General features: G+C 26.1%; 1 protein-coding gene and 1 long non-coding RNA gene across 2 annotated transcripts; one reads left to right on the forward strand and one right to left on the reverse strand.

Annotated features, from left to right (window-relative positions):
- The first annotated feature begins 10,393 nt into the window (after positions 1 to 10,393).
- On the forward strand, positions 10,394 to 13,659 carry LOC112592639 (1-acyl-sn-glycerol-3-phosphate acyltransferase delta-like). The gene is made up of 7 exons (XM_025336784.1): positions 10,394 to 10,782; positions 11,241 to 11,413; positions 11,522 to 11,683; positions 11,769 to 11,959; positions 12,117 to 12,258; positions 13,224 to 13,443; positions 13,528 to 13,659. The coding sequence occupies exons 1-7, from the start codon at positions 10,611 to 10,613 to the stop codon at positions 13,614 to 13,616; spliced, it is 1,149 nt and encodes a 382-aa protein (XP_025192569.1). The 5' UTR covers positions 10,394 to 10,610; the 3' UTR covers positions 13,617 to 13,659.
- A 1,409-nt stretch (positions 13,660 to 15,068) lies between these two features.
- LOC112598822 lies at positions 15,069 to 23,449 on the reverse strand. The gene is made up of 3 exons (XR_003114912.1): positions 23,013 to 23,449; positions 15,477 to 15,591; positions 15,069 to 15,362 (listed from the first exon to the last, which is right to left on the reverse strand). It is a non-coding gene; the product is annotated as an uncharacterized LOC112598822 (long non-coding RNA).
- Between the last annotated feature and the right edge of the window lie 6 nt (positions 23,450 to 23,455).

Consider the following 23,455-nt stretch of genomic DNA (forward strand, 5'->3'; position numbering starts at 1 on the left):
CTACCTATATAGATACACACACACACACACATATATATATAGGCATCATCTATTCATTTACCGCAGTGACTTTTCGCTTTTGTTTTATTTAAGTCATTTAATAAATTGTTTTTTTCTTTTGTTCTGTGCACGAACACGGGCGAACAACAATGTCGTTATTATGTTTTTTAATGGCTTATAAAATTTATTATATTACGTTATTACACCTATTTAGTGTATTATTGGAAGTGGATTAGCGTATCGTACATTCGTGTCTATACATGGCTATACCAACGTATATAAATATTCTAAACATTTGACATTAGTATTAGATAAGTAGCTATAAAGAGACGCGTAGCCAGGATATTTTTTAGGTAGGTGTTTTAATAAGTGTACAGGGTTTCAGGGCTTAAAAATATATTGTGAGATTTTTTAATGTATTAAATCTAACTCTATAATATCAAAAATATTAGATAATTCCTAACTGAAATAATTTATCATTTTTCACAGCTTTTGATATTCCTGGAAATTTACGATAATGCTTACTCTACAACAGCTTACAATTTGTAAATTTAAAGATATTTGTAATTAGTATTTACTACAATGTTAACAACTTTTTAATAATTAATTTATAATTTCTTATTTTTTAAAACATACTTTATGACCTTTATGTTAAACAGTTTCAATGTTTAATTCTGACGATAATGAAAGACATTTATAAATTGGTGAACGGATACACTATGTATATATAGAATACAAGAATAGGCCAGGATTTAATATTTGGAGAAAAATTAATTTTTTCGACAAAATATGTTTTTGTAATACAATGACAAGCTAATATATACCGTACATTGATTAAACAAAAACCTACACAAAACTATTAAATTCCATACCTACTCAAAATATTGAAAAATTAAATGTTTGGACTAAAATATTTAGAATGGGTTAATTTTTTTTATCAAAGGTAGGTAATTTAAAGTTTAAACAGTGAACATTAGTAGAAATTTGTTAGAAGAACGAGAAAAGCCAATAATTTCTCAATATATTAAATAGATTAGGTATAGAGTCTAATTTTTATTCAAAACGGTGCCCCGAATTATAATTTCTATGTCGCAAGAGGTTATATTATCTAGATGAGCACTTACGGAGAGATGGACGGGTACAAGATATCGACTGTATGTAAACTGCGGCAAAATTTACCTTTTTCAAAAAGTCGATATGTAAACTGCGGCAAAAAAAAAAATTAAGATTATATAATCTGCCACAAAACCGATAAGATACATCATACAAACTGCGGCAATTTAATTAGATACCTATTGTATTATTATTTATTTATTTATTTTTTTTTTTTTTTTGATTATACGATTTTTTTAAATAATTTTTAATATAGTAATAATATTTTTTAATTTTAAAATTGGTTTTTTGATTATACAATCATTACGATCTAATTTTTAATAATAATATATTTTTCAATTTTAAAAATTGGTTTTTCTTTATTTTTACAACTAATACTCTAAGAGATACTAATAGCTGTCATAACACGTAATACGTATTATACCTAATTAAACAATAAACGTGTATAAGTATATAAAATTAATTGTCGCAGTTTGTATGATGTACCTTATCGGTTTTGTCGCAGTTTGTATAATCTTAATTATTTTTTTGCCGCAGTTTACATATCGACTTTTAGAAAAAGGTAAATTTTGCCGCAGTTTACCATCTCCCAAGATATCCTAATGATCCAGTACTTAAACCACACAGACCCTCAACTTGATATCAATGGATTTTTTTTAATAGTTATTTCAAACATTTTGTGTATACGGTGCACCCATATATTCATTATTTGATCTCCATTATAAAATTAAACAAAATATTAAAAATATCATACCTAAGACATTAGAAAATAATAAATATTATGAGCACTTAAAGTTGATAAACTTAAATTCTATATTACAAACAATAAAGGTCACTCTCATTAATAATAATAATAATAAAAAAAATGTAAATTATTTTTGTTTTATATGAATTGAAATTAATTTTTCTTTAATTAATGAAAATATTATTTTTTAATCGTAATTATTTACCTATAATTTTAATCTTTGTTGAAAACTCCAACCAATTAAGCTTCACTCTAATTATTATTAAATATTTATAGATTTTCATAGAAAAAAAAATCGTCATTCAAATAAGTATTGAATAAAATATTCGTGTTTTGTTGATTATATTATTATTCTTATGAAATCAAAAACTTAACTCATCTTAGTTTAATCGATTTTAACTGGATTTCAATATTTTTTATTTAAACTGTTGTAATAAATATAATCAAAAAATTACCATCTTGAAAAATGTTGAAACTTATACGTTTCAAAATCAGTTTTCTTACATATTTCTGTTAAAAAAAAATTGCATTGAAATGTATTGATTTGCATGGAGATACTAAGAAGGATAAAGAACTTTTTGGTCATATTATATTAAATGTAAACATTGTTTACGTTATCTATAAATACTCGTATCTAATATTCATACGTTTTTTTTTTTAAAAAAAACATTACTTGGCCCTATCTAGTTAATTCATAATACGCTATTACTTAATACATTTTAAATTCGTAAGAAATAATTTTTTTTTTAAATATAATTAACCAACAATAGGTTATAGTTAAGGTTAGGTACCTATAAACATTGTTATATACACCCGTGTAAAATTATTTAAGGAATTTAAACCGGATGTTTACATTTAAAACTTCGAATACTCTAAGTTTTATAAACAAAAAATTTTGATTTGTGTTCCTTTTTGGGTATGTCACATTTACACAGCGATAAATAACAAAAGCTAAATTTATTGAAAACCCCCTTTCAATTGCTAAAGCAAATAGGTATACATGGTTTTCTTCAATCGGGTGTGTCTGCATATAAATCACATATTTTACTAGGTACTCATCGTATGTTAATATAATATTTAAGTATTATATAGTTATGCCTATTTTATGGTTGTCTGGTTGTATGAATGTATATGATTGTATATGAATAATTATGATATTATTTATAATGAATAATGATACTCTATTTTACATTCTATATTAACACTTTTATCAGTAGCTTAACAATTAAGTCTTTGATAACTACTAAATATGATTTTTTTCTATTGTTGTTTATTATTTTACGAGTTGTATTATCTATTTAAATATAAAATAAATATAATGCTATCTTAGAATATATTTTTTATCTCATTTCATAATAAAGCGCGATTGTTCATAAAACTATTATTAATACAAAAATGACAATCCTGGGCATATAACTATAAAATCTTGCAGTATCGAGTCATTAATTCCGCAAATATGATAGTTTTTTAGATTTAAAAATGTATAGTGTACATTATTCATATGCATAATAATTTTATGATAATAATAATTTATAATAATATACCTAAAATAAAAAAGTAATATACATAGTTAGATTTCTTTCTACTCTATGATTATATAAACATATAAACATTCACTACGTATACAAGTTTGAATAAAACACTATATACATTTATAGGTAAGTAGTTGGACTGTAACTATTTAATATATATTGAAAATTGAAAGTATTTTTGTAAATATAGATAAGTAATAAATACAAACTACAAAGCTATGTATAAATAAATTCTACTAATAGCTGAAAAATTAAATATCATGTAGGTGTAACATAATAAAATAACTTATATCCAAACGTACTTACTATCTATTATACCTAACCTATATTGGCTATATTAAGTTGTGACATATTTAAAGGTGACGTTTATGTCATCTAATGGAATCGCGCTATAGTTGAATGGACATGTGTAATTTACGCCAAAAACAATCAAAAAAATAAATTAAATAAATACATATGTAATTTACACCATATTGTACGAGTATTTACAAAAATTGTATTTAGCGTTATTTTCACCTTATTAAAATTATAATTTATGTCACTTAAAAATAACTAAAAACACGTGCTTTATTTAATACATTGAGTATTTAAATAAGTAAAATATCAGTTAATATAGAAATAAATAAAAATCAGTAATATTATAATAATTATTTATTATTTAATAAATTATTAAATAAAACTTATAATATCTAGCTTACTTCCTTTTTTATACTTGTAACCTAAAGACGAAACTAAGCTTTTTCTACTAATTTTTCTTTTGTCTGTAGTCTTCATAAATTTGTTGAAAGTTTTCTAACCAATTTTTATTTAAAGTAGAATTCTGTTTTTTGAGATGTATAATTTTAACTGTAATCAAAGTTTATGTTTCAATACATCTAAGAAATAGTAAATAGGACTAATAGGAGGATGTGGGTGATAGAACTCGGAATTGAATCGTGAAGAATATAATTCGCAATAATTTGTAGTGAGAGCTAGAGTGATCCAATGATTCCAATGTTTGTAGCGAGAATTATTGGCAAAAATTTAGCTTCTGCACTGGTATACGTATCAATTAAATAATCCACAGATTTTTAAAATCTTATGTCATTAGGAATCGATGACATAAATTCTTCAATAAAACAATCATTGACCTCATTTGAAGAAAGAAATGGCAATCCAAATATATGGTTTAGTCACTTGCTCTCTTTTGTTTTATTATTTTGATGTATATATTAAATAAGTAAAATTTCTAAATTTTTCTATATCAAGATTGAGTTAGATGAAATCTACAATGGAATATTTTAGTATCGTCCCACATTTATCTAAATACTACAGGAATTGGTTCTTTAAAATCAGATATAATTAAATTTGGTTTTAGATAAAGTTAACATGCATTACACAGCCTTATGATATTTTTAACTAAATTTATGTACGTCGAAATTGTTTTGTCTGAAAATAATGCAAATAAAAGTGGTAAATAATTATCATTGCGTAAATCATGTAAGAAATAAAATAAATAATATGTGGTAGGCAATATTTAAAAGTTCCATCCATGAAATGATCTCAGATTAATGTGAAACTTTTAAATTTGTGTCATATGAAAATACTATTATAATTTATATGACAGTTTAGATTAGGGGTCGGCAACCTTTTTGGTATCAAGGGCCAAAAAATAAAAATAAATTTTTTCACGGGCCATAATTTGAAATACTCTCTATTTTATTTAAATGAAATATTATAGTAATTTAAAATTTAATTTATTTAAGTACATCACTGTTTAGTACATTAACTATCGAGGTATCTACAAACAAAGTTATAATAATAATAAAAAAATACATAGTAAAATATAGTATAATATTGGAAAAAAATAAATAAAAAATAATGTGATTATCGGACATTTAAGAAAACGTAGATAACGTGTACAATGTTTTTATATATAATATCTATTTTTGTTTAATAATAAATTGTGCAACTAACTTCTCGAGAGAAATCCCAATTTTCATCAATAAAGATTATGTGTTGTGTAACATTTTTAAACTAATTATAAATTTTTATCGCGGGCCGCATAAAATTGCTACACGGGTCGCATGTAGACCATAGGCCGCGGGTTACCGACCCCTGGTTTAGATCATCGATTAATAAATTGCTTATAATCTTTTGCAGTTTTTTTATATTGTTTTTAATAACAAGGACACAATTTTTCTCCGGGCATTATAAATATTTTATCAAACAAGTGATATCATCGGTAGACGGTAGTTACGGTTTGTAAATTAGATATATTTATTATTTTCAGAAATTTCTATACATAATATTTTATTTGATTTACTAAACAAATTTTCCATAGATTTCTCTTATATTCATTCGAATATTTTTTTCTATCTATACTTGGTTGATCATGCTTGTTATGTCTATTTACAATTTCAACTATTTATACAATATTTTCTAAAGATGTATGCAATTAATGCATACACTTTTACAATTCAAACTCCGATAGTTGGTACAAGGCCGAACAATGCCATCATATTGAACAGTTTTTTAGATTCATGAACTTTACAATACTTACAACTTGAAAATAATAACAAATCTTTGTCTCTGGTACAGTGATGTAGCGTGAAACTTGGTGGCCCTGAAGCCTATAATAGTTAGAGGCCCTCTTTAACGAGAAAATTAAACAGTGATTCGATGAGGAAAAAAAATGCATGTATTATTGGTACCTGTATTATTTTACTGCTTATAAATTTATAAAAACAATGGCATTAAAGTATAAAGTGTTATATTACACAAAATAATTAAAAATTAACTTTCCTAGTCTTCACTTTAGCAAATTTGTCAATGACTTCATTCAAATGTAATTGTTGCGTCCACTTATTTTCAGTGGAAATAATTAATAAACTAGGTAGTAGAGGTATTCAATCGTTCCTCTGACATCGTACTTTTTAAATATTAATTTTTTATTAATTTTTATTTTGAGACTGATCGCTCTGCTGCTACAACAGTAAAAGTTAACATTAATTATAAAATAAAATCAATGCATACATCAGGGTATGTCGTTGTAAAAGGAGTATGTTCAATAAATAACATTTTTGCAATAAATTTCTTTTATTGTCTTTAATTTGATCGATATTATGTCTTTAAAACATGATTATAAAGATACATAGTATCAGATGAACAAAATATGGAGAATATCTAGGTCCTACTTTTTTTTTTAGTGTTTCTGCTGACTTGTATAATTCTTCAACGTTCAATTTAATTAATGAAATCGGTTGTAAGGATTTAAAGAAGTGAGATACGTAATTAAAACTTTGAAATCTTCGTTTCACTTTGATAATACTACGATCAAGTGTTGTATTAAATATTTAAATTTCAAATTTTTTCAGACGATTCTAACCTTTGGTCTTCACAAATCTGTATAAAAAATTTTTTTTATCTTGTCTTTGATTTTTAAATGTTGGTGCTATTAGTGCCGTGCCTAGCATTATCAGTACCCAGTTGCCAAGAATCATTTTAAGCACCCTTATCCCATCTACCAAGTATGTTTATACCTATAAAGAGATAACATAAGAATAGGGGAGAGAGATTCGTTAGATTTACCTTCTTTTCCACGTTTCTAACTTAAGGTTAGTAATATAATATTCAAACTTTATACGCAAAATGAAAAATATTGATAGATAAGTACCTACCTATCATACTAAACCGGTATGATTTATTTACAAATCACATTTGTTCGATTGCATACAAAATAACTTATCTTCAAATAAATGCTATTAAAAAATAATTTAGTACTTATTTATGCAATGAATGATATTAACACTATCATAGATGAGTTAAAAATAAAATCGAACAATTTGTTCCAGTCGACATTCTGTTATTAAATTAATTATATAAAATAACAATAATAATGCAGTATACATATATTTATAGTATATTATTGTTATTGACGATCAACGACGTCGTTGTTTTGGGATAAAAATAAAAACCAATTATATCCATACATAAATATGTATTTTTACATAATTTCCTACAATAGATTTCAAAACGTTATTTCATCATTTTCATCACCAGTCAAAATAATGAATCGACACCGTTGATCAGGATGATGTAATTATATTGAAACCATTAAACAATATAAATTAATATGGTTAACTTTCATCTTTCAGTAATATAAAAAAGCTTTGGCGCCTTAGTGGTCATGGCGTCCGGTGTATACGCACCTTTTGCACCCCCCCCCCCCTATGGATATGGCACTGGGTGCTATGCTCTATTTTCTTGAAAGATTTGTAGCTTCTGTAAAATATTCAAAAAAATTGTCTCCTATAATTTTTAATTCACCCGTTAATGTTTGTAGAAGTCGTGTAGCTGTATGAAGATCAATATCACTTTGTTGTAACAATTGTTAGACACCATCTACTGTTCTTAGCTATAGTATAGCGCTTACAATTACTAACGTTAAAACAAAGTTGAAATTTTCAAGATTTTTAAAATTTGTTCAGCTTCTAAAATTTTTTAACTAATGACGTTTAGTCTAAATACGCAGTCACTGTACAATGTTCTTTTGTATTTTTTATAATCAAATTATTTTCAATGTAAATATTATTTAAATATTATATTTAATATATTTTTTTTTTTTATGTAATGGTTTAGATCTTGTGGCCTCCCAACTTTGACTTATTACTTAAGGGTCCCAGCCTAAATACACCACAACTCTGGTACTTATAATAATTTTACCATTATTTTTATTCATTAGGTACTGAGATGTAAAATTTAAATACACACATGATTATAATATCGGGCTAATTAATAATATTTATACTAGATAGTAGTCGACTTTGTCTCTATTTAGTCTACTTATTATGAGTAGAACACAAAAATATTAAATTGGGCACGGGTCAGTATTATAGTAAATTCTATTAATTGAAGTTGAAAGTATAGTGTAAATTATATACACATTTAAATGAACCTATATTGGTAGCACAAATTACCTGTAATAAAATTGGCGCATAATAATATCACCCAACTGTCCCAGTTGAATTGGTTCCTGTTTAAATTTTTGATGCATCCAACTACTGATCGACTTGGTTCCCGGTTTTTTTTTTAGTTCTAATCCGGGCCTAAGGTGACCAAGTAAGCACAATTTCCCTTCCAATTTTCCGAGCTTAGGACTATAAACTTAAAAATAAAGTAGGCACGATTAAAATTATGTATTAATGATCATTGAAGTGGAAGTACACCGTTCGTTTATAGAATTAAATACTTAAATAATAATTTGAAATTTAAATTTGTTAAGATAAAAATTTGAAATAAACTTTCTTCTTCAAATATTTTATTCGTGCGAGTATCCTATTAACATAGTCAGTTATTAAGTTTTCCAAGTTGGTATCGGTTTTTTTCCTTATTTGCTGGTGAATCCTTGTATTACAACTACAAAATTAAATATAATTCAGCAATACATTGACTTAAAATTGATTACATTGCACCAAGCCCTCGCCATTTTCACGAAGTTATCAGGAAAAAAAATATGGGTACCTACAGTAAAACCTGTCCTTTTCAGAATTGCACGGGGCCGATAAAAACTTCTATTTTAAACAGGTTTCCATGTGTTTAAATAAATAAAGAAAATTCCGCATAATAGAGTTTCAATATTCTGCACGATTTAGATATAAGGTTATAACATTTTCCGGCCAATAATAAAAGTTACATATGAATAGAAGCAAATTTTTAAATATGTACAGTTCTAAATTGTTTCTATATAGATATAGAATATAGATCAACATTGAATATAGAAGTGATTTTTTTGATAGGTATTCACAGCAGGTAGACAATAAAAAAAGTCACCTAAAAATTAAAAAAAAAAAATTATTGCAGTATATATTATTATGTTTATTACATTTATAACATAATCAATCATGCAGATGGCTCGATGCCGCCTTGATTATTTAGTATCAGTAATATAAAATTAATCATACTATTCTATATGCAGATATACGTTTATTACCAATTATTTATAAAAAATTTTTTACAAATGAAAATTAATTTTCAAAGTAAAGTTATGTTAATTATTTAAGAATTTATTTATAATAATTAATTTGAACTAATGCTTCATAATTAATAAAACTCAAGTACAGTTAATTTATGCATGACTTAAAATTTAAAATATAAGGATAGTTATAAATTATTTATACTAGTATAAATAAAATAGCTATAATAAATAATAATTATTATTCATTTATTCAAATTAAAAATTTAATATTTTAAAATTGGGAAATTAGTATACAAATGTAAGGCGTAAGTGCCTTTCGCCATATCAAATAATATAATATTAAACTTATTATTACAATATTAAATAAAATATTTAAGAACAATGTATTTAAAGAACCAATAAAAAATTTTAATTTTTTTAAATAAATTTGCATAATCAAAATAAAAATGTAAAGATTTATTTAGTTTATAAGAAAATAAATATGTAAACACAAATAGTAGGTACCATTATTATCAAATAATTAAATCACAAAAAAAAATCATTTATTTTTTAAAGCAATTTTAAATTTAAAAAAATCCTATAAATATTATAGATTCATAACTTATTATAGATTTTAACATAAAATAGATTGTAGTCTTTAGATACAAATTAAAATATAAAAACTTTAACTACAATAATATTTAGGCGAATAAGCAATACCCGCTTAATTGATTTGTCGTAATTTTAATTAAATATCAATCAAAATATTCTATATTGGAGTATAAATCAATATATTTTGTAACTTATACGAAATTCAGCAGTACACATCTAATAATAATAATAAACAAAAAAAACAAAATAAATTAGAAATGTGTCTAAGCTGTGTGTATATATACATTATACAGTTAAACGATTTAATTTAAATATATTTTGTGATTATGAAGTACAAAGTGCATATTTTATTACTAATATTAATAAACATTCATCATCGGATGAAATCAATAACCTTGCATAACCTTGTATATGATAAAACCTTAAGGTACATTATGGATTTGATTAACCCCTTAGTGTCTATTTGCTACTTGAACATTACGCATATGATTGTCTCCATCTTAATTTTTTGATCATTCAATTCATGAGTAGTCACGGTTCTTCTTTAAATAAGTACTTTTTAGTTTAAATCACTTCCAGCATCAATTTAATTCCTCAATGTTGTTCAAAATTAAAATTATTTGATTTTGATACTTAATTTTTGAACACTTAATGAACAAAGAAATTAAATAATATGTCATTCATAAAGTCGTCTCCAGTGACACACATATTAATCACACTGGTGTTTTTAGTGTCTGGCCTTACTGTCAACTTGTTTCAATTATTATTTTTTATAATCTTATGGCCATTACATAAAGAACTTTTCAGAAAAATTAACTACTTTTTTGCATACATTATTTACTCAGGTATACTTTGCTTAATTGTTTTAATAATGATAATATAAGTTCATTTTGATAAAATAATAAATGTATGTACATACTTATACTTAAGCAATCTTCAAAATTTACTACAAATTGATTTAAAATTTTTCCAAAATAAATTAAATTTTTAATAGTTCAAATATTGGAAGTAGTATTGTTTTATTGTCCCACACATTTTTTAAGTGTAGTTTAAAAGTTAATTCACTTAATTATTGTGTTATTTGTGTGTACAAATTGTAAATGTCTTGAAAAAAAAAGGTTAACAAAAAGACTATAACATATTTACATATTTTAATATTTAATTGAATATAATACAAGCAGGTTTAGTGGTTTGATTAAAAATAGATGATTTGTAATCTCAATATAATATATATGTGTATTATATAAAAAAAATATAAATGTTTAAAGTCACATTTGTATTAATATTTTTCTTTTTATTATAGAACTCGTTTTCATATCTGAATGGTGGGCTGGTGTACAATATTACTTTTATGTAGATAAAGAAGATTACAAGTTTTTTGGCAAAGAACACGCAATATTCATTATTAACCACAAGTATGAAATTGACTGGCTAACTGCTTGGGTCATTCATGATCGAATTGGAGGCATTCTCGGAGTAATTTTTTTTTTTTTTTGATACCTACTAGTTACTACTGATTTTTAGTTAGATTAAGAACTAACGATTAATTAAATATGTTTTAAAATTATTGCATTGTTTAACAAGAACTGCAAAGCCTTCGCGAAAAATAGTCTCAAGTACATGCCTGTGATTGGTTGGGCTTGGTGGTTTAGCGAATTTTTATTCCTCCAGAGAGACTTGGTAAAAGATAAGTACACAATCGAAACTAAGCTCAAAACATTGTTCGAATATGAAAACCCAGTCACGGTATTTTTTTAAATTCAATAAAAATGTATCTTCTATAGGTACTTATTATAATATTTTAATGTTGTATTTCTAAATTTTCGGGCAGATGTTGTTATACGCAGAAGGTACCAGATTCACAAAAGAAAAACAAGAAGCTAGCATTAAGTTTGCTCGAACAAAAGGTCTACCGGAGTTAAAAGAACACTTACTGCCGAGGACTAAAGGTTTTAGTATTGGATTGCCTCATTTTAGACATAATTTACCAGCCGTCTATAATGTTCAAATTGCTTTTAAAGGGTACGTAACATTATAACTAAATACGTTTTAGCTAATATTTAATCATCTGTAGTATTTATACGGCTACCAACAGCGATCTATACCTAATTTTAGTATTTTTTCCGCCGATAACTTTTATTCTAACATAGTTTTTTCAATATAACTTTCGTTAATGCAGAGAACAAAAACCATCGATGAAAGCATTGTTAAATGGTCAACGATTAGAAGCACATGTATACATGGAAAGAATACCTATTGAACAAGTTCCAGAAGGTGACAAAGAAAGTGAAAAATGGATGTACGACATGTACGAAAAAAAAGTAATATTTAATATCTTATACATTATCTGCTTGGTTTTCGGAAATAATTCCTAACATCTTCAATTAAAAATAACTTAGGGTTATTGGTTAGGTAAACTTAAAATAAATAATATGAATGCTCTAAATTTGTTAGTTTAAATTACCGAATACACATTTACATCATATACCTAAATCTACTTTATTCAATAGATTTAAAATTGAAATAATCAATGTTTAATTCCACATAAGCCATTTATGTCTGATGTCCAAAATAAAATAAAATAACGAAGCCCTCAGCCCAACCCATGACAACACCAACAAAATAATCACATTTTTAAAACAAATTTATATGTATAATCTAATTTAAGAACCCATTGTATAACTATACTTTATTATGTACTAAATACTTGATTTTTGTTGCAAGCTAATAACCTTATCAGTTGAAGCTGTACCATGAATAAAAAAAATAAATAAATAAAATAAAATAAATCATCTTTAAATTACTTTTAACTTTAAAAATCACTTAAATAAAAATAACTTGAACAGCGTTTTATAAAAATAAAGAATGTATATTATATATTCGTTTTCAAAATTAATTTATAACAATAAGACAATAATATAATAATAGGTATATTAACCTATTCATAACTAATTAAACGCGTTCTAGGTAATCTGAAACATATATTCTAACCTATGTGATATGCCCTATTGTCTTATATCACATTACTCATTATATATTTGGGTATATTGTATAAAAAAATAATTATTTAAAATTGATTAAAGTACCCGATGAGTATGTTTAAACATTGTAATATCACATATAGTTATATTATTATTAAGAATTAAATAATAAATATTAAAAGTAATTAATTATAAAATTAAATTAAAATAAAATATATATTTTTTGAATAGATTGGTAATTCTTTTAACTATTTTTGCAATTTTCATATTATAAATAATTAGTTTTAAACATATTTAATCAACAAGATAAAATGATGATCAGCTTCTTAAACACAGGAGATTGGTTTAAAGAAAGTGGTGTAAAGCCGCTGGAGAAATTTGTTCCACCATATCGTTATTATAGTCTTCTAAACATGGTTATTTGGTCAATCTTGATTTTAATACCGTTTTTCTATTTTGCATTTAACATATTGATTTCGGGAAATTTACTTCATATAGTACTGATGGTGGTACCAATTAGCTTACGTAAGTTTAATATTCAAACAAATATATCATAAAATGTAGTGAATATTTTATCAGTAGATATAATTCAAAATATTTTATTTACAGTTTATGTAGTCTTATCCAAATTGATGAGTGTTTCTGAAATAAGTAAGACGTCTTCAAAATACGGAACAGAGAAACAAAAAACGAAATAAATACAAATTAATGAAACAAAGAAAAAACATTTAGAAAAGTTTTAAACTTATAGTTATAAGTTAAATTTTTTTATTTAAATCATGTCTTATTATCATATAATATAATTATACGTAGTATAATAAGATATTCAAATTTTTTTAAATTATTTTGATGTTAATTATTATTAGTGTCCTGTTGTGGACTTCTCAGTTATTTCCGTAGTATTTTCGTAAGCATAAATGTTGAATTTTATCTTAAACTTTATAAATACATTTATTTATATTTTATTAAGTTAAATGAAACTATTGTTATTTTTTTTTTTTTTTTTAACTAACTATGCGAACTGCAGTCTGTATCTGTCTACTACGATAGTTCACAGCTTTATAGCCTGCTCCGAGCTCGCATAGTCGCGTGGCGTCTTTTAATGTATTTTAGATGTGTGATAAAGTTTGTAGAGATAAAATACACGACAGAGTACAGAGACAACGATGTATAAATCATTTAGTATCTAGTATGTCACATAAATAATTAAAGAAAAACTGTACATTTACATGCACTAATGCTCTATACTCGCACAGAGCTGAATTATAATTATTGTAAGAGTAATGTCATAAAATAAATTGAATCCTAGATTTAACAAATATGATAATTGAATTATGATTCAATAATTTAACAACCACTATTCATTGTCTTCATCAAGAATTTTTTATTTTGTTTGTACCCAATTGACAATTGACAATTATATATAATTATTAATAATTAAATAACTCGAAAGTATAATAATATATTTATTAAAATTAAAAAAAAAAAAAATACAAAAAAAAGGTACATAACATTAAGTATTTCATTATTTTTAAAATTATGAAAACATTAAGAAATAATTTAAAATTCATAACACAAAGTATTTAAATACTACAGAAAAGACACTTCAATAAAAAAACATTTGTATAGGAGAAATATCAATTATTTTATTTATATTTACAAAGTACATTCCAGTACAGATGGATGACATAAGGAAAAAAAATGATTAATGATCCAAAAATTAATAAAAAAAGGATTAAATTAATAATAATGTTGTATTTGTACGATTTTTTTTTAAACAAATTACTCTAAATACATTTTTAAATTTAAATTTAAACATCAATATTCTCAGTATTTTAAAATATAAATTTAAAAGCAATTTTTAAAAAAAATTAGTATATTTAAATTAAAGCAAAAGAAAGGACATATTAGTTTTTATATCATTACTCACAATAAAAGGATTTGGAACTTTATATGAATGATATATTATTATAAATCATATAAATACATTTCTCGTTTTTCTTTGATTTTATTTATCATACTAAACTTGTACTATTACAGAAATTAGAATTAATATAATACTGTTAACGTATACTTGTTGAAAGTATTACACACATCTAAACGATTAATTTTAATTTCAACAATTAATTTTATTTTAAAAGAATATCATTTTTTTTTCATAAGATGAATTATAATTTAAGTTACTTCTTTTTGATTTCTAAATGGGTTCAATGTTCCAAACGACAAATATTTAAATTTATTTTAGAATTATGTACAGGTTCTGAAACATTTCTTTGGCACTTTTGGTATATTATTCACAAAGAGTTGATAACAAATTAATAAGTGCTGAAATTTATATTTTATTTTATAGAAGAAGGGATGCTAGCTGATGTAGTCACCGATGAGTTAGGTTCTGCTGATCTGGTCATAGTTCGAACGGCGTATTATGTATTGGAATCTAAAATCTAAATAATAATACAATTATTTGATATAAAGTCATACGAGTACAGCAATTATTTTTAATTATCTAGGTACATCAAATAAAAACTATAATGTCAAACACTCTGTGAAAAGTATACCTGCAGAATCATTGTGTTCATGGGTGGATTCCGAAGTTACAGCATTTTTATTTATGTCAGTAGAGAAATATAATTTACTTGGCTTGCTATTATGTTGCTTAATTGAAATTATTATCTGATAAAAAAAAAAAAAAAACTAATGTCCATTATTCTGTAATAAACTAATATTTATACAACTTCTTGACATTGAAGACCTGAAATAAATTTATATTATTTTATATACAATACATTTTAACAATTATTAAAAATAATAATAACATTATTAAACCATATTTAATAATAATACTATAAGTCACTTATGTATAGTTTATTACATAAAAACTAATAATAATCTATTACTAAATTATGCAATTTACTATTAATCATATTATAAATTTAATATTGAATAATCACTTGAAAAAATTAACATAGAACTGATCGCAAGCATTGACACAAGTACACAACTATGAAGAAGCTCAGAGTGCTGAAGAAACTACTAATGACAGCTTTATGGAGTGTGACGATAACCCTTCTTCGGGAACGGCATTAGATAATAGGTTTTACAAGGCTCTAAGTAGAATACATTCTGCGAGGCGCTATATTTATGGCAACTTTAAGTCTTTAACACCCTCTCTCATCACCAAATTAATAAATACAATAAACAAAGACACATTATATTTTTATAAATTATTTACCTGAATAAACAGTTAATGATTGTTTATACGTCATTATATCTAATTATATATCTAAATTATATCTATTAATATCATTTTAAATATATTGCAACCTATCTACAAAGTTAACACTGTATCAAAAAAAGTATTTATTATTATAAATTATTATAAAATTAATTTTGTCAAATTATAAATAATAACTGAACGTATTGTTGCCTTTTACTGGTATTTCATGATTTTTAATTAAAATGATAATCATGTTCGCTTATATACTACAATTAATTTGAAATCAAAACATAATAAATAGTTAGTCATCAAAATGTAGGTACTTAAAAAATGATTACAAAATCTAGTAAAAATATAAACATAAATATATAAAAACTAAATTAAAAAGTTATACATTAAAAATAGTTATTCTAGCAAAACACGAAATTCTATTTATTTAAATAATTTATAAATATTACAAACAATATTTTACTAGGAAAACTATTTTTAATGTATTAATTTTTTAATTTTTTATTATACATATTTTTTATCATTTTTTAATCATAGTCATAGTTTAAAAAGATAATATATTAAAAAAATTGCGTGTAGTGAAATTTATAATAATAAAATAAAGTAATAAACAAATATGAAAAAGTATTGAAGTCCCCACGAATGATGTTTTTAATTTATAACAAAATAATTAACATCGTTATTCATCGATAAAAAGGGTATTTTTATTGTTTATACTTCTCCAAATGTCTATGAAAATAAATAGTAATTATTTTTGTACACTTATAGATTTTTTAGTTCCAGTATGAAATTCTTATGGGGAACAATAGGTATATGTATTACATTTTTAAACCTTAGCTACAAAAATCAAAAATTTTATAAATTTTTATTACAAAATACTTATAATTTGTGTTGTTTGACATTTTGATGAATTTTGTTAAAATTCTAACTTTAAACACTTATAAAAAAATATTATGTATATAAATTTTTGATATTTTTGAATTTGAAAATAAACAACTTATTAGGGATCTTGCATGAAATTTTTAAGTATTTTTACACATATTTACATACATTTTTATGGTCATCTATCAAAAAATTTAAAATTTAATATTTCTATAAATAGTACTAAAAAGTTAAAATATTTTGAAAATTATACCAAGTATAGAAAATTATTTTATAACACTTAGTGAAAAATTTTTACGGTTATTCGTTTAAGAGTTTCACAAAAAAAAAAAACAGATTTGCGTAAAAATTACCATTTTACCTTTAATTTTTTGTTTGTTTTTCTCAAATATCTTGACCTCTTTAAAGTACAAATTAGATCCAATTTGCTAATTGCCCATTCAACTTTCTAAGTAATTTTATTTTCGCATTACACACACTTAACGATTGTATATTAATTGACAGCTGCAGTACCACATACATATCTAATTTTTCGACAAATTCGAACTTAAAATATTTATAAAACTAGTTTGAGTTACAAAATGACCGATGTGTTGTCCTGAGGTGGTGCTGGAGTTGTCATAACACATTTATTTGGTCTGTGGACAGTGGACTGTCCATCACGCGCTGTCCGTCATGCCAACCGCGTCGATATTCGTCGAACAGCTTATCTGTATACTTAAATGTTTCGGGAATATAATGACCTGACACACAAGATAAGAACTGAAAATGTTGGTGGTCAGAACTGATTTCCAGTCGTTGTTAGACATTGGCCAACAGCTAAGCTGAGCACAAGTTGCGCCGGGCGACTTTAGTCAGAATTTGCAAAAATTTTGAAAAGTACATGCGTACCTGCAGTTAATCGGTGAGACGATAATCCACATAGTAGGTCTTCATTCTGCAATAGTAAAGTTTTTTGTCTGTCTAACAAGTTTCTGGAAACTAACTCAACAGCAGCTTGTCTTTTCGATAACAGACCGAACTCCTCCTTGCCGCCACAAACATCGTGCATCATGACCGATAAGACTGCAGTCTCCACATGGGTCTACTAGTTTACCAATTCGGAGTGTAGCATCCTACTCACACCCAATAAACAATCTCCGGGTCCTATAAAACAATCTCTGCTGGGCCCTCCACAAAAACTTGTTCTATACACACCAACTCTCCGATTTGTCCTGAACCCACCTGTTGGTTGCAGTCTTGTAGTCTTTGCGACCTGTTGACGCTATGTATTTATTGCCTGGTGCTGCTTTACCGTTGCACCTGTTATCACTTCACATTCGTGGCCATTTATTGCCGTTTCACAATTATATTCAGTAACCGTGTTTGAACCTATTCAACCAATGATGGTCTCAAGAAAGAATTCGGCTGCGTTCAAAGTAATGTTGCGTCCCTTATGTCAACGTCGATTCATATACCAACGTAGAAATAGAAATACTAATGTTTGCAAGTTAAAAGATTAAGTCTTTATTTAATACAATTAATTCGTACAAGAATACAATTTTATAAGCACAAGATGGAGTGAGTGGTGTTACGACCTGCCTCTGAGCGTCTCAAATATCCCTAACCGTCTCCTGAGCTCTTGTCTCGGTCTCCCTTATATATGGTTAACTGACAAGAGTGGTGACTGGGGAGGTGGCGACTTCCGATGACCTAAAGGAGCTCTAAATTATATGTATTATTCAGTTGGGTACCTTTCCTGCGATTTCATCAATTCCAAGAAATCCAAGACGTGGGATCAAGCCTTAATTGTTATATTAAATAGTACAATGTTAACACTATCGTTTACTATCTATTCTGAGAAGTCTAGGACGTGTGATCAAGTCTTAATTGTTTTATTAAATAACACGATATGCAGGTGTTCACCCTAGCCGTTCGGTACTACACTGTTTGAATATATTATCCCATCGGTATACGCGTCACCTCTCCGTATAATATATGCGTTGAAATAACACGGTACGTAACAGTAATATAATTAGGACGATGTCGGCCAATTATGAGATAGAACGTCAGAAGACAGATGTAACACATTTGCGGATATTGTGTGTGCAGTGTGCTGGATGTTAGTAGGAAAATCTTTTCACTAAACACCTCATAACGACTGTTGCAGGTCTTCGAACGGATAGACGAAACGGAAACATGCCACTTCATTTTGGAAAATGGCATAAACCAAATATGTGAGTGACTTGTGAATGTAACGAAATTTTTATTATGCAGGGATGGGCAAATAAATTAGATAAAATCATGAACATTATAGTAAAAACAATTTTATTTGCGTTGTATCACAAATAATACGAGTTATGGTCTTCTATGCCGACTGTCAACACATCTTTTTTTTTATTTTAATAAAACTTGTGACTAAATTATTGTTATTTAATGTCTTATTACGAAATTCACAAAATATTGTGTTTTCGTATTTAACATTAATACATTATGTAATAATATATGGCTCATACAAAAAATCGAGCTCATGCTCATATGTTACACGCCTGTTAACAGTATCAATACATATACGTATACAGCATATGCCTATATGTATTTATACTTTATACCGTGATTAAGATACATTTTTTTTTTAAGCTCGATATGGATTATTGAAAATTATCTAACAAACAACTAAAATTGTGCACAGCATAACACATTGTGTGTCTAATACGAAATTAAAATTTGATCAGTGGAATTTAAACATCATTACAGTATATCCAAGTATCGTTAAAATTTTAACTTTAATGATATTTTTTTACTTTTAAATCTCTAGAAAGCCAACTAGATCTAATTTGTTACCCAAAAATACCATCAAAATTTAAAATTAAAGCATTTTTATTTCCTATGATGTGATGATAAACATAAAAATAAAAAACACACATCATTGTTAAAACAATTCATTTATTGCTTTGCTGAGAATCTAAGATTTGGGTTAGGTTAACCAAACTTATCTGGGTTTTACTAACAAGCAATAGCCTAATATATCAAATATTTACAATCTGAAATAGGGCTTTCTAATAAAGTTATCAATTATCATTTCAGCACTCAATTGTTCATCTATAGTATCTATAGTTACATCAATACATATTTAAACATGCACTTATTAGTTTAAAAGAAAACACAAGAAATACTAATATTAACTTATTATTATTAGTATAAACTAAAATAAATATATAATATTTTTCATATTTTAAAAGATTTATAATTTATAACATATTATATCATACAATATATGAATATGTAAGTAATTCAAAATAAAAAAGGAGAAAAGTAGATAACCACTCTGCTGTATTGTAACTAAAAAATGTCTAGTGTACCTCCTCATCATTAATAAAAATCACTGTAATGTACGCGCTAAATTTAAATTCAATAATAAATCTTTGTATACAAAAAAAGATTCTGAGCAAAGACTACATGTCAGACAGTCAGATTAAGTATATTGTAAAGTATATTTTATGAAGTTTTTTTGATATTGCTAATAAAGTAATTTATTTTAAGTACTATTAGTATTACGGTAAGTTAATTAAATATTTTTTTAAATCCCAAAAATTTTGCATATTATATTATGTAATATTATTCATTATTATTATTATTAAAATGTTTTGAAAATGCCATATGTATACAAAATATAATAAAACATGTAGGTAAAAGTTTCAAGTTTCCACGAACAAAATTTTTGAATGGCGAGTACAATAAAATAAATAACCATTCTTTGTTTAAATATTTAATTTCACTTAACTTTTTTTTTAAATTTTTGTAAAAATAATATATACTATGGATATTTATATTAAATTTTCAAATCTTAGGTTTAAATATTAAAAATGTTGTAAATTTTATAGCTACAGTAGTCACTCGTTAATTTGAACCTCGATAATAAGAAGAAAATACATATTGTATTCCGGCCCCCCTCGATAATTCGAAATGTCTATCGGTGGAATACACTCTACAATTCGAATTTTTATTCCATGAACCTTTATAATTCGAATTTCCTTAAACGTGATTATATGTAAGTTCATATGTATGTACAATGTACATTGTACCTACATACATATAAAGATTATTATTATGTATAATCTATTTAACGTACTCGTAATGAAACTAATATAGTGGTTAAATATTATCGTAGTTTATAAACGTTATCGTACTTTATCTTACTATTCTAAACTTTTGTCAGGATTACGTACATTTTTTAAGCAATTTGAAATAGACAAAAAAAGATACGATACAATTTTCAATACTATCAGTAAGTTAGACAACTTAAGAGTACTATAAAAGTATAACATAATTTTAAAATGTCGATGACCTTGATAAATTTTGTAAAATTAGAACTTTAAACTTTATTTTTAATATTTTTTATTGGTATTAAAATAACCATATATGAAACCTTGTGTTAAATTTTCAAACTAGTACAACCAATAACAAATATTTTATCATGCATAAATCAAATAAAAAAAATAAAAAGTTTAAAATTTAAAATACATATAAATACCAAAAAAAGATTTAAAATATTTTTTGTCTAGTAAATGATAATAAAAATATCCGTTCATCATTTCAAGTCTTATTTTAAGAAAACGAAAAAACGAAATCGATTTTGTCCAAAACTGGTTTAACATAATAACAATTTTCGTTTTTCCTTTATTTCTATTTTGTTTTTCCCAATTATTTAACAGTATTTTGAATTTTTTACAATAATTGACCTACTAAATCCAATTTGCAACAAAAAACCATCCTAAAAATTAAAAATCAAAGCATTTTACTACTGTACAAGATGATGACAGATAAAAAAAACATTAAAATTAAAAAAAAAAACAACATTCTAAAATCTAAAATTAATACATTCGTAGCTTTACTTAGAATCTAAAATAATTTTAATTAAAAGCATTGTAAAACTTAAACTGACAAAACAATATAAATCATAACATTTATAAGTTTATAACATTTGACTTAATACATATTATATAATAGATAATGATGAAGATTCCATAGTTTATAAATATATATTACTTCCATCATAATCGTCTTACAACATTTTATAAATTATAAATAATATTGGAGTAGGTACATAATATTTTAATCGTAGTTATAGTTTAAGTCAATAGTTGAAAGGTTTTTCATAACAACATATCTAATTGATTGTAGTACTCAGTTTGTACTATCAACTGTAATTTGATTGGCAAATGCCAAAACCAAAAATAATAAAAAGATAAATATGTCACAAAGACTGTCGCATAAATTTTGCATGAAACATCAATACACCTCGTGTATTTATGATTACTATAATTTTAATCATAATTGTGGCTCCCCACTAAATGAGAAACATAAATACTTTTCAAATTTACTGTGATACTTAATGATAGCAAGTACGAAGTAGAGATGAACCACGAATTTATTGGCGCGTATATGCGTCGGCGTTACACGAGCATTGGGTGGAGGGGGGGGAGATGGTCGATCGATTTGCTGCGACAAGTAAACATAATAATAAACAACTAAAATTTCAGTATCCAGTGAAATAACTAGGAGACATTTTTTAGGGAGAGCGGGATGAGTGGCAAATATAATATTTTTTTATTTACAGAATTTAAAAAATATAATAATGGTAGAATATAATAGTCTTTGAAGTTTTTTAAATTGTACAATTTGTGAAAACTGTATCGAATTAGTATGAAAATCCATGTTATGCTGTGGAAAACAGCTTTAAATGAACCTATCTACGTATTATAATGTGTATAAAGAACTAGGAAACCAAGTTTTCTGGAAAAACCGCGAAAATCTGTTATTCAAATCTGCTTGCGATAGTCTTTATCCCGCAAACTACGTGTGTGTGCGTACAACGGTCATAAGTGATGGGCATAACAATAAATAATAATACAACAATAACTGTGTCATGCAGTCGTCGTTCGGTCACGTAACAATCATAACATTAATTATTATTATTACTGAAAACGTGCGTGTAGGTACATACCGGTGTAGTAATACAGGAAATCGTGGTGTAATAACGTGTGGACACTGGGCACGACCGGCGGCGGCATGTCGGTCGTGTTAGATCAACCAAAAGTATATGGAAAAGCCTCGGCGGTCGATCACCGTGCCGTCGTAATAGGAGAATATCGACATCACTGTAACGTAATAATAGATGATCATCATCAGCAGCAACAAAAAGCCCCGAACCTCGACCGGGATCATGCTGGGGCCCGGGCGACCTTCGCGGGGCACGGCGCTGAGCTGGTGGCTCGCTGTCGGGAGTCTGCAGTTCTGCACTCGGCAGTCGGTGACGGCGTAGCCCGCGCGACGAAACGACCGACGACCGACCGACCGGCGACGACAGACCGCGACCGGCGGTCTGCGGGGCGGTGCGCGCGGCGTCCTGGGACCCTGGTACTAATCCGGGCAAGTGATGCGTCCGTG

Source organism: Melanaphis sacchari, unplaced genomic scaffold (assembly GCF_002803265.2).
Source record: "Melanaphis sacchari strain LSU unplaced genomic scaffold, SCAv2.0 Contig0_pilon_pilon, whole genome shotgun sequence".
In the NCBI taxonomy this organism is placed as follows: Eukaryota; Metazoa; Arthropoda; class Insecta; order Hemiptera; family Aphididae; genus Melanaphis; species Melanaphis sacchari.